The following is an 18,156-nucleotide window of genomic DNA, read 5'->3' as shown; positions in this document are numbered from 1 at the left end:
CTCACCAGTTTGTTGGTTAAAAATGTCAGTTTAGAGCTCCTAACCACAGCTATAGTGATATCCTGTAGATATTTTAAGAACACAGTTGCTGCAAAAAGTGTGCACCAAAACACACGTACACACACCACTCGCTCACTTGAGTGACATACCTGCTCTAAAAGGATTTAGTTTCTTAAAATATGAGGAGCACTTTGGAGAATGCTCTGCACTGCGAAAACACAAAACCTTACCAAGTAATTTTGGTCCCGTTTGTTGTACAAATATCTTGGTACACTTGAAATAAAACTAACTTTCAAATAACTTTTCAGCAAGATACAGGAGTTTGCTTTAAGGTCATTCCTTAAATGTCTTAAGTTAAATAATCTGCCAGTGGAACTAGCACTTATTCATCAGCATTAAGGAATTATTTACTCAAAACGAGTTCCTTTATTTGCTGAAAAGTTGTAAGTTAGCTTTGTCTTATTTCAAGCATACTAAAATATTTGCTCTTGAAAGAGCAAAATTACTTGGTAAGACTTAGTTTTTTGTTTACAGTGCGATTATTATTTTTCATCCCTCCAACCAGCAGCCCAGTTCTCCCAGACGCTACATCCACGTTGTCCCGGCAACCCTGAGAAAACCAACAAGAATGTTCAGCTACAAACAACCCACCCACCACCTCCACCCGTACTCAATATCTTCAGAAATCAGCCTTGGGAAGAATTTGAGAAACTGACAAAAAAAATAAAACAAACAAAAAAAAACATTTCTGGAGTTAGTTGGAAAAGTGAATTTGTAGAAACTAGCATAGTTTTCTCCTTTTAACAAAGCAGGTTCTCTGAAATCCAGGGTGGACAGAGGGGGGAGGGGGTGCTGCGTGACCAATTGGAGCTGCAGGAAATGGTCTGGCTCTGTGACAGGAGCTCCGCCCCAGCCGGGCTCTGACAGCTCAGACGCACCGAGGAGCTCCGCCAGGCAGCTCAGTCCGTCCTGCTGAGATGGTCCAGTGAAGACGCTCTGTGGACACACTGCAGATCAACCATGGTGAGTCCTGCCGGGCTTTTTCTTTTTCCTCACCCTGAGGAGGTCTGGTGGATCTTTAGCGGGGAGGATGTGTTTGCTGGGTCCAGAACTTGGTGTGTTGTTGCTGGGATGTCAGACTGAGCTGCTGGGACTTTGTGTGTTTTCTGCGAGCCGCTCCGCTGCAGGGCTGAAACCCGACAGCGGCTGATCCCGGATCAGAGCCGGCGGTCCAAACCTTCCAGTCCTCATTAACGCCAGATCCTCACCGGCAGGGGGTTCTGTTACCTTCAGCCTGTCTTCCCCCTTTTCCTTTTTTCTTTTTAGGTTAAACTCTTAATATATGACTGAAAATCTGCAGGCAGCCCCACTGATATGTAGTCACCGTGTTTCTATGAACCGCTGCTTCAGCTTCCATTCGTGAGAAATTGCAGAAATGAAAACAGTTTTTAATATTTCTGTGAGGTCGGACGGAAGGTCCCAGGAGGAGCTGGGCAGAAGGCAACATCTGGGAGAAGAATTAAAAGTTCCCCAAGAGAAGAAGAAGTGATCCGTGGTTCCAGAACTGAGGGATCCGTTCCTAAATATCCCAGAGTTAACGTGACAGCGCTGTGATCTCACGGTAGAGTGAAAAGGAAATGCATCACTCTGATAATTCCCCTTTGTCGTGCCTCTCTATTCAACCGAACTCATCATCATCATCACCCACTCTATAAAAATAGACTGCTTTGGCCGATGAGTAATTTGACTGAACTGATGGAACTTCCGTTCTGCAGGGTTATTTGGAATCGGAGTCGGTCTTTTTTCAGTTTCATGAGGACTATTTCAGGAAGTCTCATGTGCTGCTGCTGCTGCTGCTGCCTGAACTGTCCGGGAGCAGAAGCCGGCCATGGCAGCATCAGGACGGGTTTTAACTCCATGATCTCTGCATTAAGCTAATGGAGTCGCCTGCTGTTTTTTTTTTTTCCACAACCAATGAGCAAAGTTGACTTGGCTCTAAATCCAGTTCAAGATCCACTTCAGTAACGGTCAGGCTTGATACAGACAGCAAGAAAAAAAAAAGAACAAAAATATTATTTATTGATATTTTGACAGTTCCATGGGTTTTATAATACATTCTGGCACATTAAGAACATTCAGATCTTTGATTTGGTCCAAAATGAAGATGAATTCAACATCCCTGTCCTATATCATCCCCGGTAACATGGCGACATTTTAAAAAAGTGATTAATTTTACAATATGAAAATTTGACTTCCTTTAACCAATGAGGAGGAGGCGAGCCATCCGTCGTGAAGAGTCTCTCCCTTGTTTGGTAGAGCAGTGAAGGACATAAACACTAAGGTGTTGATATCTTTTCTGATCCATGTATGCAGTTATTATTAATGCTGCTCATCTTCAGTTCTTCAATTTGTTTGTCAGTTTGCTGTTAGGCACAAATAAAAGACAGTGGCAGCAGGGATCCAGCAGCATTCAGCCTGATGGGCACCTGGCTGTTCACTGATAAATACCAAGAACGTGGAACCGAACGACATGACTGCATCAGAACCTCCTAACTTTTGGATCTGCTGTTTTTTTTTATTTTTCTCTCTTATCCATCAGATTGATCTGTATGCTCACGTCCTTTGATTTGCTACAGCTACACTATTCATTATTATTCATTAGTTGGCTGACGTTATGAAGAATGCGATGCAAAGTGAAATGTATGTCTTTTCTCTCTCCAGCTTGATGCGCGCAGTCGCGGCAGCGTGCTGCGACACAGACTCAACAGATTTTAGTAGCGGCTGCGAAGTTTGCACCTATATCCATCTTTTTTTTTTTTTTTTTTTTTCAATTTTACTCATGTCTCATCAGCCCATTTATTAGTGAACTGCTTTGTATTACAGTGCAGTGAAGCCAGCAGTGTGTGTGTGTGTGTGTGTGTGTGTACTGGAAGACCAAATCACAATGGAAAAACACAAAAACAAGTATTTTTGGTCAAGTTTCTAGTCCAAATATCTTTGTACATTTGAAAACTAGCTTATAAGTAACTTTTCAGCAAAATATGAACTTGTTTTAAGTCACTAATTGATTCAATTAATATTGATTTTTTTTTTAAAAGTGCTAGTTCCACTGGAGATTTATTTCGCTTTTGTCATGGGAAAAAATGTCTTGTTTCAACTTGACATAATCTGTCAAAGGAACTAAAACCTTTTCATCAATATTAAGGAATTATTAACAAAACAAGCTCCTACAGTATATCTTCTTGAAAAGTTACATTTGTAAGTTATTTTTGTTTTATTGCAAGTGTACTAAGATATTTTCACTAGAAACTAGAGCAAAAGTACTTGGAGAGATTTTGTGTTTTTACAGTGCATGAAAAAGAAGGAAGCGGCTTGAACTCATTCCCCCCCCAAAACGATCTGAAGGAGAAATGACGAGTGTTGTGTGAACGACAACAAAGCAGCAGCTGCGTCTTCTGCTGTGTTCTCCATGACAACTCAAGCGCGCAGGACGAGTCTGAGGAAATGATGGGTGAAAAGAAGCCGGAATGTGAGCAGTGAGATAAGCAGGAGATATGAGAGGCCTCTCATAAGCAGCCGCGCCGCTGTTTGGAAGAGCTCAGGCCGTCCAACACCTCAGGCGTCCCGCAGACTGTCCTGCGTGTCCCCGCAGTCTGCGTGGACAGACTGCGGGGACACGGAGCCGTCCCCCCCCCCCCACGCCCCCAGCTTGTCCCACTTGTTGCGTTCTGCGTTATTTCTGCTCACTCTGACCGCTGCTGCTGCTGGACGTACGCTTCTAACGTCATGCATGGTGATTGTCAGTTTTATCTGGTTTCCTGTCAAGCTGCTTGTTCTAGAAAACTTTTTTTTAATTCACTCTGTGGAGAATTATCCGTTCCCCATGCTGAGTTCTTGTTGTATGAGGTTGAAATTTATGAATTCCATTTATTAATACCAAAATACAGCTGGTCAATTTCTTCCCTTCCTTTAGGAGTTAGCAGGACAAAATGGCAACCAAGAACAGTCTGTGACCTGCTTCGTTAGCCTCTATCTAAGCTAAGTCTAAAGAGAGTGTTCCCTAGTGTGTCATCCTTTACCCCTAGCTCTCATTTGCATTTCCTAACATGTCATATCCTTTAGGTTTAGCTTAGCAAATAATTAAAAGAGGTAGAAGGAAAACACAGAATTATTTATTCTCAACAACTCCAAAACCATTTTTGAGTGTTTTTTGACGCATCCAGCTGTACCCAAGACTCAGCCACTTATGCGCTGGTTTGAGGTGAAGTCTCCTCCAGTGACTGTAGCCAATACCTATGTTCTTAAAACTCCTGCAAAGATGTATGTTGCTTAATCATCGGAACGGTGAATAGATGTAAATTGTACAGATTCTCATTGCTGCCACTCTTAGCTTTGGATTTTTATGTATGAATACATTCCAAACATCCTGAACTGGTTAATGGATGTTTTAGCCGCGTGTCTCAAATGGTTTCACTCCGTTTTAGTCATACGCTAAACAACACCAAAGAATTGAAGCTCAACTGGGTTTAGGTTGAAATCGTCCATCTCAAAGACACAAAACTGCATCTCCCTGAATTGGACACGAGCCAGTCGCCATACGGTAAACATTGCCGTACGTCTTCTAAGTCGAACCAATCTTGACGTGAGCTACTGGAGGCACAGAGGAAACAGTCAGGATGTTCTGTCTGCGGGACGATGGCTCTCACTGTGGAATGTTGACAGTCCATTGAAAGCTTCCTGGAGGATTTTCCAAGCAGAGATGGTCCCGGGTTTGTGTCTTTCGCTTTGTTCCCACAAACTCCAACACACAGGAAATGCCAGAGCAACAAGAGCGAGTCGCTCGTCACCGTTTGAGTTCGGGGGGTCAGGGGAGAACGTTGACCAACGTCGTTCCCGCGAAAGCTGGCATGATGTCTGTTGTGAAATGTGAAGGAGAAACTGATTCCCTTTGCATCAAACAAAACCGTTTCTGTGTTTTTGCCCAGAGCTTTGTCTGTCTAATGTGGAATACTCGATTTCCCCCATAGAATTATGGGAAATCTAATGTTTCACCTTTGGCCGGGAGGATCGCTGAATCCCTATGTTCCAGTCATCGTCCACTCAGACAGGAAGTGGTCTCCGTTGTGCAGCCTCTGCTGCACGTCTGGAGGGATGATGGATGAGGTGCTGACCCGACGCCGGGGTCGCGACCTGTCTGTCAAAGGGCCAAAGGTCAGAGAGAAGAAGGTGTTGTTCCCACACCGTGGTCTGGTCTGACGTTAGCGCCTCTGTTTAAATAGAAGGCTGACCCTGAGGTTCAGGTATCTTGGTTCATTTGTCATGGCAACTGGGAATGCCATCATATAATTTAAAGGGACGGTTCAGAATTCCTCAAGTGAGACCTTAAGAACCGTAAAAAGCAGCAACAAACGATGCAGCTGCAGTTTGGGCCTACGCTGTTTTCAGAACCTTTAAGCTGCTTTCATGTTTGCATTAACTTACACAGAATGCCGATGACTTCCTGATAACACAGGAAGCGGAGGTTGGAGGGGGTGCGCCACCAGTGATCGCCCCACTCCCTAGGAATGGAAACATTTGAAATGTTTCCTGAGATAGAGCCTAATATAAAAATAGGGCCGACGTGCGTAAAATAGAAAACGCTAAAATAGCATTTTTTTTTTTTTTTTTTTTTTTTTTTATGAAACCATTTTCATTCCTATTCAGTATTCTCAGATGGATCCTCTCTACATGGTTCCTTCATAATTCCCAGAAATCAGACAGGAAACCGGTAGAGATGGAGGACACACGACAACGGTTCCCAAGTTGGGACCGGAACCCCTCAACAGCAGCATCCATATATGGACCGGTCCTCCTCAACAACTCCATACCGCATCACATAATGCAACATTTTTAAGCAGCGCTAATCATAACCACAAATCAACCTGCAGTTTAAGAACACAAGAACTTGACAAATCGTTTTCCTTTGGCTTTACACATCTTCTCTTGTGTTCAGAAACAATGACTGCTCCGTTCCTCACTTCTGTCAGAGTTCTGCAACCGTGTTTGTGCAGTGCTGCGTGACTCAAAGGCGGTGTTGCCAAACTCATGGGTGACGTGTGTTAACTTTGGGTCAGTATTAAGTCATAGATGATTTGGTCCCAGCGGCTTGTGAGCAGTTGAGCAGCCGGTCCGCCGCGGCAGACATTTGTCTTCGCTCAGCTCTGCTGGAGCCACAGCTGAAACAGAAAAGATCAAAGACACTGATTCATTGTCGAGTTTGTTACTCTCTAATTTACAGAGAGGGAGAACTTGAATTTCCTGCTACAGAAAAGTGTGGAGACTGGTTGCTCTCAACATCTGCCTTTTGTTTCTTTTTGTGGTATTTTCTAATCCAGGAACCAGGTCATATTTCTAATGATGACAATGCAAGGTATCACACTGCAAAAACACAAAATCTTACCAGGGATTTTTCTCTCGGTTTTAGTGCAAATATCTCACTACACTTGAAATAAGACAGAACTAACTTACAAGCAGCTTTTCAGCAAGATTGATTTAGGTAAGTGATTCCTTAATATTGATTGAAAAGTACTAGTTCCTTTGGCAGATTATTTCACTTAAAACAACACATTTCCCCCCGTGATGTAAGTGAATTAATCAGCCAATGGAACTAGAACTTTCTCATCAATATAAAAGAATTATTAAATTAAAACAAGCTCTTATATCTTGCTGAGAAGCTACTTGTAAGTAGTTTTATCTTATTCCAAGTGTACTAAGATGTTTGCACTAGAAACTAGGCCAAAAATACTTGGTAAGATTTTGTGTTTTTGCAGTGTATAGCCCTGCTGTGTCTCTTTTTATTCTGAATATATCGCTAAAAGATCCTTTCCTCTCATCCAATCAATTCCTTGCCAAATGTTGCTAAATTTGGCTAATAAATTTAGCAACATTCGGAGTCAAAACTTGTTCACTTAACCTGTCGTGTCAGGCTACTCGAACGTTTCATCAGATAAGTTGTAGACGGGGGAAATCTTTCATGTTGAAGCCTCTGTCAGTCGGTGTTTAAGGCCTGTTAGTTGTTCTGCTGATTGCTGTGAGCTTTCAACCGGTTGAACGGACAAACGAGACGAACTCCACGTTCGAACACTGGCTTAGGTCCGGCAGGGGGACGGGCAGAGGCAGCTGGGCCTGTGAGGGGCTCTGGACCCAGCTGTCCGTGCGGCTGATCCAAACAGGCAGGCGCGTGCTGGAATCCCAGAGTCACAGCTGAAGCTGACATTGTTACTGCAAAGCAGTGGTCAGCGCACAGACACACAGCCAACACAAGGCCATGTGGGGGGAGGGGGGAGTGTCCTCAGGACAATCCAGCTGAACTCAGAGCATTTCAAAGGTCAGCATGTGGTTTGAACGATTTTGAAATGAGGAATTCAATTAGCAAAAACAAGACCAGGCAATGGTGGAAGTGCTATGAATGAAACTACCTATTTTATTGTTTTCTATACACACGTACCATGACAGAACGGGTCGCAAATAGCATAACCATCAGACAATGAGGATGTAGCGAAAGCACGCAACGGTCACCGAATAACCAATAATCTGTTTTCCAGAGTGAAGGTAGAAGGGAAGCCTTAAAGGGCCGGTCATCTCTGCATGTCTGTAGCATGACCCAAAGGATTAGAAAGTCAGTGTGTGTGTGTGTGTGTGTGTGTGTGTGTGTGTGTGTGTGTGTGTGTGTGTGTGTGTGTGTGTGTGTGTGTGTGTGCGTGCACGCGTGTGTGTGTGTTTTTGCATCGAGGTCTGCTGTGGTGAGCGCGCTGCGCATGCTGGCATCGCGACAGGTGCTGCGTGTGTCGATGTCTGATGGTGAAAGGCCTCTTTGTTGCAGGGAGGGCCGGGCGAGGTCTGCTGCCTTTATTTATCCCTGGCTCCATGGCACACTTCTTCACATGTGTGAGGCTGACCACTCAATAACAGGCAGATAGAGCGAGGTGGGTTGAAAAAGTGTGGGAGTGTCAGATCCAGCTGATAAATTTAAGCCCTACTGATGCCGCCCACTGGTGGCATTTCTAGTTGGCCACCAGTGGGCAATCTAGAGATGCCCGTACAACTGCATGGTTCAAGTCATAAATTTGAATTGAGTTATTAATCAGTTTAACATCGATTTTTCTACAGATGGGTTTGGTCGGCTGTAGTAAAGGCCTTTCTGGTAAGCCGATCTGTTTGTAGTCGATTCCAGGATTATCCATGCACTGCAAAGACACCAAAATCTCACCTAATAATTTTGGTCTAGTTTCTAGCGCAAATATCTGAGTAAACTTTAAATAAGATAAAAAAAAAGTAATTTCTCAGAGCTTGTTGTAAGTCAACAATTCCTCAACATTGATGGAAAAGTTCTAGTTCCACTGGCAGATTATTTGACTTTATAGCAAGATATTTTCCATGTTGTAAGTGAAATAATCTGCCAATGGAACTGGAATGTTTCCGTCAATACTAAACAATTATTTACATAAAATAAGCTCCTATATCTTCCCAAAAAGTTACTCATAAGTTATTTTGTCTTATTTCAAGTTTACTAAGATGTTTGCACTGGAAAGTGGACCAAAGATACTTGATGAGATTTTGTGACTGCTGCGTCTGGTCGAAGCGAGTGGATTTCTTAGATGTGTGTTTCACTGTGTTTGTGCATCAAACTAACCAACAGCACATTGTTGCGATTTTAAACATTGTACGTCTCAAATAGTTCCCTGCAACATGTGAAAACGTCCCTTTGTAGACTCTACACCTTCTTGATCGGTCGAGTATTTAGAATTTGTCCTTCCATTTTCTCAACGTCCACACAGGAACACGGCCTGCACCCATTGTCTTATCGTCGGAGTCAAACTCTGCTGCGGGCAAGACCTTGCTCAAAGTTAGTTGCCACCGCATGCTTGCAGGGTACTTTCATTAACCACCTACACTCAATGGAACCAGCCACCGTGCAGGATGACATTTTGATTGCGAAAAACAAACGTTTTATCGCAGACACTTCTTCACAGAAATGCTCGCTAAGATTTGGCTCCACTGATAAGTCAGTGTGAATCAGTAAGGCTAGCAGCGCATACACACATGCAACACTTCTGACCGCCGAGTGTTGGCTTGTGAACTCATCAGGCTTTGTGGTTCTAGTTTAGAAATATGTCATCTTCCCCCCTCAAAAGCTTTGTCTCCCTCACAGCTTTCTCACCACAAGAGCCATCACAGCAAAAGAGGATGTCACTGTTGCTACACTTCCTGTAGCCTGGTCAGAGTTCAATTTCCTATGCGCGGGATGTGGCATGTGCATGTAGGATGATGGGGGAGCACAGTGGGCGAGGAAGGGATGCATTCTGACAACGCAGCGGCAGTTTGCCTTGGGCTTGGGACACGATGAGCAAAATGGGCTCCCACTTTGCACAGCCTGCCAGAGGAACTGTGCAGAAACGTTTTAATTTATCTTTCTGTAGAAAGCACAAACAGGAAGTGAAAATTCAGAGAACGTTAGGTCATTTAAAACCAAAACTATTTCATTTACAACAACATCTGGTATATGGTCTCAACAGGGTCCTGATATGGGGTCTCTTGTGGTGTTTACTGTTGTAGATGATAGAAAGACCCCTGAGGGTTAAAAAAGGCACAAATCCTCTGTTGTGAGTGGTGCCGTCTTCAGATTCAGGGCAGAGCGTTGGTAGCAGTGAAAAGGTGTAGATGGCGTGAGGTGCTGCACGCCATCAGCTTTCTGTCATGAAAGCTGACCGAAAGCTTTCATGACTGTCCCACTTCACAGTCATGAAAGCCATGAAGTGGGACTTTTGTCATGCCAGGAAGCACATTGGGGTGCAGCAGACCACATGAGACATGTAGGCAGAGGACCCAAAAAGCTGTACTCAAGTTAGAGAAGCACTACACCTACGTCATTTTTACTCAAGTAAAAGTAAAAAATTAGCCATCCAAGAAATTACAGAAGAAAGAGTAAAAAAAGTATTTGGTGACAAGTACTGAGTAACTGGCCGAATTATAAATCATTTAATATTAAAGAATTACATCACCAGATGGACCAAAATATAAACTTAAGTGGAAATTTTTGTATTTTAAGGACCAAAATGACAATAATTCAAATAAGTAACAAATAAAATTAGGCAAAGGACATTTTTCCAAATCAGTTTCATTCAATAAAAAACTTTAAAAAGCATAATAAAAATACTCCTGAAAGTTATTTTTTGTTTTAATTTATTTATTTATTTATTTATTTATTTATTTATTTATTTATTTCAAAAAAGTTACTCAAGTAAATGTAATTGAGTAAATGTATCTAATTACTACCCATCTCTGGTAATTCCCATAATCCTGTGACTCGCCTGCAATTTCAGTCTACAGCTACTCACAAAGTACCACTTTGACGCTTCATATTTTAGGTGCAATACATTCAAACTCTGCCAGCCTGTATTTGTCCAGTCGGACATGTTATTCATGTCTTTTATCCACATGAATAACAAAAACTTTAGTGACCATAAATGCCAAAGCTCAACAGGCTGGTATTGTTACCGTGATAATGGGGGATAAAACCCCAAAAACATTTGGATTAAATATAACCTATATTCGTGTGGCAATATTTAACAATTATATACCAATTTAATATTTACTAAATATCCTGCACCCCAGCAGAGTAAAAAACATTCCAGTCCTCCTGCACAGTGGAAGCTACTTTGTCTTTTAGCCTCAACAGACTTTCAATTGCCTATTTTTCTGTATTTTATAGAAGAATCTTCTGAAGAATGTAGATCATACTGACATATGCTCCAGTCCGTCCCTAAAGATCTCCATAGTGACAAGAAACACCTTTCATGACTAACACAAGTGAATTCTTATGTTTTGCAAGAGAAAGAACCATTTTGTTTTTGACAGTGGGTTGTATTTTTTTAACATACTGTCTGCTTTGTCATCCTCATCTCCAAACTCTCTGTTCTGTGTTCCAGAGTAAATTTGCCAAGGCTCTGTACGACAACGTCGCGGAGTGCGCTGACGAACTTGCCTTCAGAAAGGGCGACATCGTCATGGTGATGGAGCAAAATGTGTCGGACACCAGCGGATGGTGGAAGTGTTTCCTGCACGGCCGACGTGGGCTGGCCCCCGCAAACCGACTGGAGCTCCTGCCACAGACCGCGACTGCGGCAGGGCCCCTGAGGCACGACGTGGAAAACCCTGCTATGAATAAAGCTAAAAGTCACGTCAAAGTCCAAAACATCTACCAGATCCCGAGCCCACCCCGACCCATCAGCACCATCACCTACGAACGCATGGACATGATCGGCAAAGCTCCGTCTTCGCCTTCAGTAGCTTCACGCGGCCAAATCCTGTCAGCATCGAGGCAGGAGACAAACGGACCGGGCCTGAAGAAGGTACAGACCTTTCATTTTTGTGCAGTTTAAGTAAGGAGTCAACCGTTGTACAAGGTATTTTGGAACAAAATCAAACCTTGTCCTCCTCTGGGAGGGTAAAACCTGCATAATTGGAAATGTACACTGTTGGGGAGAAATGCAAAGCTGTGAAAACTCCTGCTGGCAAAAGAGCTTACATATGGGGGACCAAGGGGCTCGCTGTCAGGACAGGCATGCAGCAACATGGTCTTTATGGGCCTATAAAAGACAAACAGACATGGACTTCAGACACTTTTAACTGCAAACAGCAATCCCTACTGCCTGGGACCTCAGAAACACACACGAATTTGTACAGGTTCAGGTTGTTGGGAAGAAATACGCCCATGTGTTCATGATTTCCTCTTCTGCTTCAGGGTAGTGGTGTTTTCCTCGACAGTAGCCACCTAATATCCACTGAGCAGCATGGTTTCTATTACAAAGCTGCGTTAATTGGCCAAGTGTATGCATAATGGGCTTCTCAACAGGGTTCAGAGAAAAATACTGTCCTCATAAATGTGTTTAATGCAGAGGTCAGTGAGGTAGCTGCAGCTTTGATCATGGCACTCTTGCTCTGCACTAAAGATATGTCGTTATGTCTGCAGCCTCCATTCTCCAGCCTCGCTTCCAGCCCAAAAAGGGAACTCTACGATGTGCCGTCCCAAGCAAGACAAACTTCTCTTTTACTTGTAAGCACACTCATTGATCAAAATTGGTCTTTTTTTAATTTTAATTTTTTTTTAAGTATTGTCATCTAGGTGAGGTTCAGTCAGATAACATCATGGGCTTATGGTCTTTCCTTTCAGAAATCATCACCTCCAAGCCAAATCCCAAAGACAAACTTTCTTGCTTCAGTTTCAGAGCCGGAGAACACATCGGACACGCCAGAGAGTTTAAGGAGCAACAGTCAAACAGACTGTTATGTAAGTTTCAAATGTCTTCAGAAATCATTAAAACAAGATTCTTTTTTAGCAAGATTCTGTTCCGTCGTTGAAATGCTATCTCACTATCAGTCACGTTCAAGAAGTTTCACTTGTGAGTTCATCTCTTGTAGGTTCACAATTTCAAATTGTATGAGGTAGTTGTTCTTAATTCTGACCAGTTAATGGGAATGCCTTTGGTAATCAGATCAACATGCAACTTTTCCATTCTCATATGCCTGCATGTAAATAGACTATAGTTTGGACAATGTGTTCTGATTGGCAGAGAAATGCTCTGAATGGTAAATGGACTGAACTTATATAGCACTTTTCCAATCATTTTGACCACTAGTCACATTCACTCACGTTTATACACAGATATATAGATCGGTAGGCAGTGCCAGGGGCACATCGACATGGCAGGAGGAAGCTGGAATCAAACCTACAACCTTCCAATCTCAAAACGATTACTCTACCCACAGAGCTACAGTCACCACTTAAATTGTTGTTTTTTTTTTAAAGGTGTATGCAGTTCCACCACCTCTGGCTCAGGACCCAAACTATGACTTCCCTGTTCCCTCAGGCACAGAATACCAACATAAAATTCCCAGTGGATTCAGCACTCTTCCTCATCCCCCCAAACGCGAGTGGATCTACGACATACCGGCGGGTTCTGAGAAGCAAAGTTTTCCCCAAGGCACTTATGACACCTTGCCACCCAGAGCTACCTGCAGGCAGCTCTATGACACTATACCTGCTCCAAAAACAAATCCAAAGTCCTCAATTTATGATACGCCGAAACCCAACATTGCTGACAAGCCATGTCCCCCTAAAACATTCCCCCGTACCCCACTCTCAAACAAACCTCCAATTCAGCAGCCGACAGAGGAGTCATCATATGATGCTCCACCCAAAGAAGACCCTCTCCCTCAAGTGGTGAGTGATCCTCTAGGAGATCATAAATCCCTTGAGAGAAGGGGTGACCCAAACAATATTCTGGAACTGAAAAGGGTGCGTCTACAGCGGATGAGGAACTTTTTGGCTTGCACGACTTTTCAAGACCTCCCGGGAAGCAGGAAGGCAATGGTACCAGAAAATGAGCAATTCAGATCAGGTCTCTCTGCAGTACTTAATCAAAGAATCAGCACGGCCTCCAGCTCTTCCACCAGTTCTTGTGACTCTCTAGCCTTAAGCTCATCATCCCCTGAGCCTCTTCGAGAAGTAGCACTCAGCCAGGAAGAAGCTTGCCGAAAACTCCTTGAGCTTCAGGATTCTGTTTGCGGGGCTATGCCCCAGCTCATGGACTTTGTAAGCAGCAACTGGAGGTGTAAAAACCATTTGGAGAAACACCTGAAAGAAATCAAGGAAGCAACAGAGACAATCGTATCAACTGTGACATGCTTTCTCAACTTTGCCCTTGATGTTAAGGGCAATGCTCGTCGTTTAACTGATACTAACCTGCAAACCAGGCTCTACAAACAGCTGTCCATAGTAGAAGATTCTGGTGTGATCCTACAACAAACGGCGAGCTCTCTGAACACGGCTGGCTGGACCCTTGATACACTCTGTCAGGACGCAGGCCAGACCCAGAACCCTGACCAGCTTGATCGTTTCGTGATGGTGGCGCGCACTGTACCTGACGATGTCAAGCGCTTAGTGTCCATCATCTATGCGAACAGTAAGCTTCTTTTTAAAACTCCTCAAAAAGACGAAGAGCCTGTGAGCAACAGAAGTCCACCACAAACCAAGAAAAGTCCTGACAAAACAGAAGAAAGACAAGAATCGCAAGAAGAGGACAATGACTACGTAGAGCTACAGGTGAAAAATTCTATGTTTTTTTCTTTTTGTCACTGTACATAACACAAAGCTGGTTTGGCTGTTGAACGTCATGAATTTTCAAGGAAAACTCAAAGTAACAATTGCTCGAGTGAATACTTTTTCCATTTTTCTTAGAGAAAAATTGAAGAAAGGAAGCCAGAAGAAATAATTCAAGAGCCAAAAGAAAACATCTCGCCAGCCTCTAAACAGGTATGCGATGAAGCAACCCTTTTTGTTTTATGCATTTCATCTTTCATCTTTTATCAGATGCCTGCCTACAACTTGTGTACACTTCAAGACAAGTTTAATGAACAGCACTGTGCCTTGGAAAAGTTTATAACACACTGGTTTTTTCCCCATATTTTCTAAAATCACAACCACAAACTCCAATGCATTTTTTGACATTCATTACACTTTTGAACCACGTTTGTGCTTGAAAATTGTATTTCTTAGGTACATCCTATGTCAAGCACAGAGGTTTGAATAAAAAAAGCTTTGCACATGGAGCATCACATGGGTCAGTGGCAGAGCAGGCACATTGTACACAGATGTCCTCCTCAACACAGATGTTCCCAGTTTGATTCCCAGGAGTTGATTCCAGCTCCACTCACAGCTCCTTAACTTGCCAGTGACGGCTCTAAAGGCAGATTTTGATTTGGGGAATTGGCGAGCCTGGGGCCGCACCCTCGCCTGCCACCTCACTCACATAACATCTATGTGAGAGGGGTAAAGTGGGAAGGGCTTCCTATAGCTTTTCAGATCTGAAACAGCCTCAGCCTAAGAGCCAACTAAATCTCCTGTCATTACTCTATGAGCTCCACTCAGACCTGGCTCCTGGTCTCACAAGGTTTGCTATTTCATGTGGTCTGCCATTCATTAAAGTGTTTGACTCTCTCTTTGTCCTTCCCTTCTTCCAAGTCGAATTGGCTGGAGGCAGATGCCCCGAACAACATAGGTTCCCAAATCTTACTCAAACTTTAACACTAAGCTTTCAATTGTTCTTAAAACTGCCCACCCATCATCTTTTCTTTGATTACAGATGTTACTTATTGTGTTTATATAGCTTTTTTCCCAGGCTGCGCAGTTGGTAGCACTGGTGCCGTGCTAGCCCGGGGTCTTTGTGCATGGAGTTTGCATGTTCTCCCTGTGCATGCGTGGGTTTTCTCTGGGGACTCCGGCTTCCTCCCACAGTCCAAAACATGACTGTCAGGTTGATTGGTCTCTCTAAATTCTCCGAAGGTGTGTGTATGACTGCTTGTCTCTGTGTTGCCCTGCGATGGTGTACCATTGGCAATCGCCCCCCTCACAACCCAACAAGGGAAGAGTGCTGGATAATAGATGGATGGCTTTTTTCCTATTTTATAGCAGCTTATTAATTTTTCAGTCAAAAGGCCATACCTTTTGCCGGACCAAGGTTGGAAATAAGAAAAAAATGCTCTTATGTGAATGTTAAAGAAATATGAGAAAAATATATTTCTTTTCTTCTCAGGTTGAGGACATGCGTAACTCGTCTGACTCCAGCAGCAGCACAGAAGAACAGCAGCCAGCCTCCCTGTCGGAGCACTGCCGGCTTTACTTTGGAGCTCTTCAAAAGGCTATTGGAGGGTTTGTGGAAAGCCTTCAAAATAACCAGCCGCCAGAGAAGTTCATCTCACAAAGTAAGCTGGTCATCATGGTGGGCCAGAGACTGTTGGACACTCTTTGCAGGGAGGCCCAACGTCGAGGGTCCTGCAAAACCCTCCTGTGTAAGAGCAACCACCTGTGTGCTCTCCTCAAGCAGCTGGCTGTGGCCACCAAGAAGGCCGCTGTGCACTACCCAGAAAAGCAGGCCCTGATGGAAGTCCAAGACTTTGCTAAGGAACTAGCCCAGATAGCACAGCAATATCGGATATCGCTTGACCTCTGAGCGGAGGCGCCAAACTTGTTTGTAGAGCAAAAGCAAACATATTGTCCGTCAGCCAGTGTTTGTTTCCATTTAAGTGACTGCCTTGACAGCTTTTGATAAATGTTGGGTTTAATAACAAATGCAGGCGTTTCCAATATTAAACATGGACGAGTGAAGAAGTTATCTTTGTATTGAGCACGGATAACTTTGTTGCACATTTGGCATACTGGAATGATTTTCAAATGCAATTTCAGTACAGGGTTAAAATTTGGTTTTACTATTCTAATTAATATTTTTGTTCTGTGAATGTGCTTTGTCGGTTTTTGTGTATTTTTTTTTTATTTCTATTGAAGAAAATGTCATCTCCAAGGTAAATGTTTGATACATCCTGCCTTCTGTAAATTTTCTGTACAAAACACCTTCGACATTCATAAAGTTTAATGTCAAAAACCGAAATACATTTAATTTTCACTGACGTTATGACTAAACACTGAAAACCTAATGTTATTCAGCTTTCATGTTGGGGTCTTCAGGACTTTGTGAAGTCCAGAAGACCCCAAAACACTTCACACTACATTCAGTCATTCACACACACATTGCCCTGGCAGTCCGACAGAGGCCAGACTGACATGCACCAGCGCCACCTATTGGACCCTCTAAAGACCAGCAGCAGGCAAGCCGAGTGAAGTGTCTTGCCCAAAAGACACAAAGTGACATCAGTTTTCTGTGGCATTTTTATGATGTTTTGACTCAGCATCCTGTCAGTCCATAAATGCTAAGTCAAACTTATTTATCATTTTGTCCTTTTTACAGACATTTAACACGCCGATCGCCAAAATAGAAAACACAGCATTGTGAACCTTAGACCTAGCATGAAAACCTCCTTCTGCTGTAGCTTCAGCTCAAAAACAACAGTAAAACCATTGCACAGTGCCAGTCATCAACAAAATATCACTTCAAGACAAACGGATCCAGTTTCTACATCCAGCAACATATATACCGTGTAATCACACAGGCAGATTTGTGGATCAGTAAGGTTTGTGGATCTGAATCGCAGTGAGAACCTGTTAGCTGCTGTCTGAAAGCGGACGGAGAAACAGAATCCGGTGATCTGTGATGAACTGGCAGCTCTAAGAAAAGAGGAACCGTCTGGCAGAATCTGGGCTAGAAGCTGATATTCTGTCAGAGCAGAGGACAGACATTACAAAGTTTAACAGTCAGCAGTGGAAATAATAATTCTTAAGATTTTGAATTCATTTACTAACAAAAAAAAAGGTCAAGTTTACGTGTTTTGTGGCTCTTTGGAATACAAGTAGACAAATAATAAATAAATAAATAAGGTGTGCACATTACTAGGGTGCTGTGGTGGTGCAGAGGTTAAGTACGTTACACAGAGGGAGTCCTTAGTCCTTGACCTGGTCATTGCAGGTTCAATTCCCTGGTGACCTTAGTTGCACGTCTTCTCTCTCTATTTATCTACTTTCCTGTCTTAGCACTTTCAAATAAATTTAGAGAAAAAAAAAAGTTTTAGCATGACTGGACACAATACCGGTGAGACATCACTCCATAAACAGATGATCAGGTTCGCATTACGCAGCCCCTCTGTGTTCATCACAGCACTGCGCCTCACATACGTCAGTTTAATGAGGAAATGCTGCCCCCTACCGTTAATGATTCACAACTTCATCATTCCACGAGAGCTTTTCTCAGTTTGATAGTACTTAACCTAACAAACACACACTCTGTGGTACCCAAGAGGTGGTGTGTTCTAGACTAAACTATTACAAGACTAAATTATGCACAAATATGTAAATCTGAGTTGAGAAAGATTCATCCACTACCAGAGTTGGGTAGTAACTACATTTACTCGATTACATTTACTTGAGTAACTTTAAAAAAAAAAAAGTACATTTGGGAATATGTTTATTATGTTGTACTTGTTACTTTTACTTGAGTAATTTTGTCATGACGTATTTCTACTCTTGAGTAAAAATTTCTGGATTCTACAGACCGTAGACAGATAAGATCATTGGCAGACACCTGGTCTGGTATTTGCTCTGGATGGAGCAGCTCCTCTTTCTAGGAATCTGATAGAGAAGCACCGAAAGCCCAGGAAGGAGCATCTGTG

General features: G+C 43.0%; 1 protein-coding gene across 1 annotated transcript; it reads left to right on the top strand.

Annotated features, from left to right (window-relative positions):
- The first annotated feature begins 338 nt into the window (after nt 1-338).
- cass4 (Cas scaffold protein family member 4) lies at nt 339-16,484 on the top strand. The gene is made up of 7 exons (XM_014972089.2): nt 339-1,023; nt 10,968-11,390; nt 12,011-12,094; nt 12,212-12,328; nt 12,848-14,143; nt 14,279-14,353; nt 15,633-16,484. The coding sequence occupies exons 1-7, from the start codon at nt 1,021-1,023 to the stop codon at nt 16,047-16,049; spliced, it is 2,415 nt and encodes an 804-aa protein (XP_014827575.2). The 5' UTR covers nt 339-1,020; the 3' UTR covers nt 16,050-16,484.
- The last annotated feature ends 1,672 nt before the right edge of the window (nt 16,485-18,156 follow it).

The sequence above is a fragment of the Poecilia mexicana genome, unplaced genomic scaffold (genome assembly GCF_051168715.1).
Source record: "Poecilia mexicana isolate PSO_F unplaced genomic scaffold, ASM5116871v1 scaffold_5, whole genome shotgun sequence".
Classification (NCBI taxonomy): domain Eukaryota; kingdom Metazoa; phylum Chordata; class Actinopteri; order Cyprinodontiformes; family Poeciliidae; genus Poecilia; species Poecilia mexicana.
The sequence above is the reverse complement of the archived record's forward strand: the minus strand, read 5'-3'. Positions and strand labels throughout refer to the sequence as shown.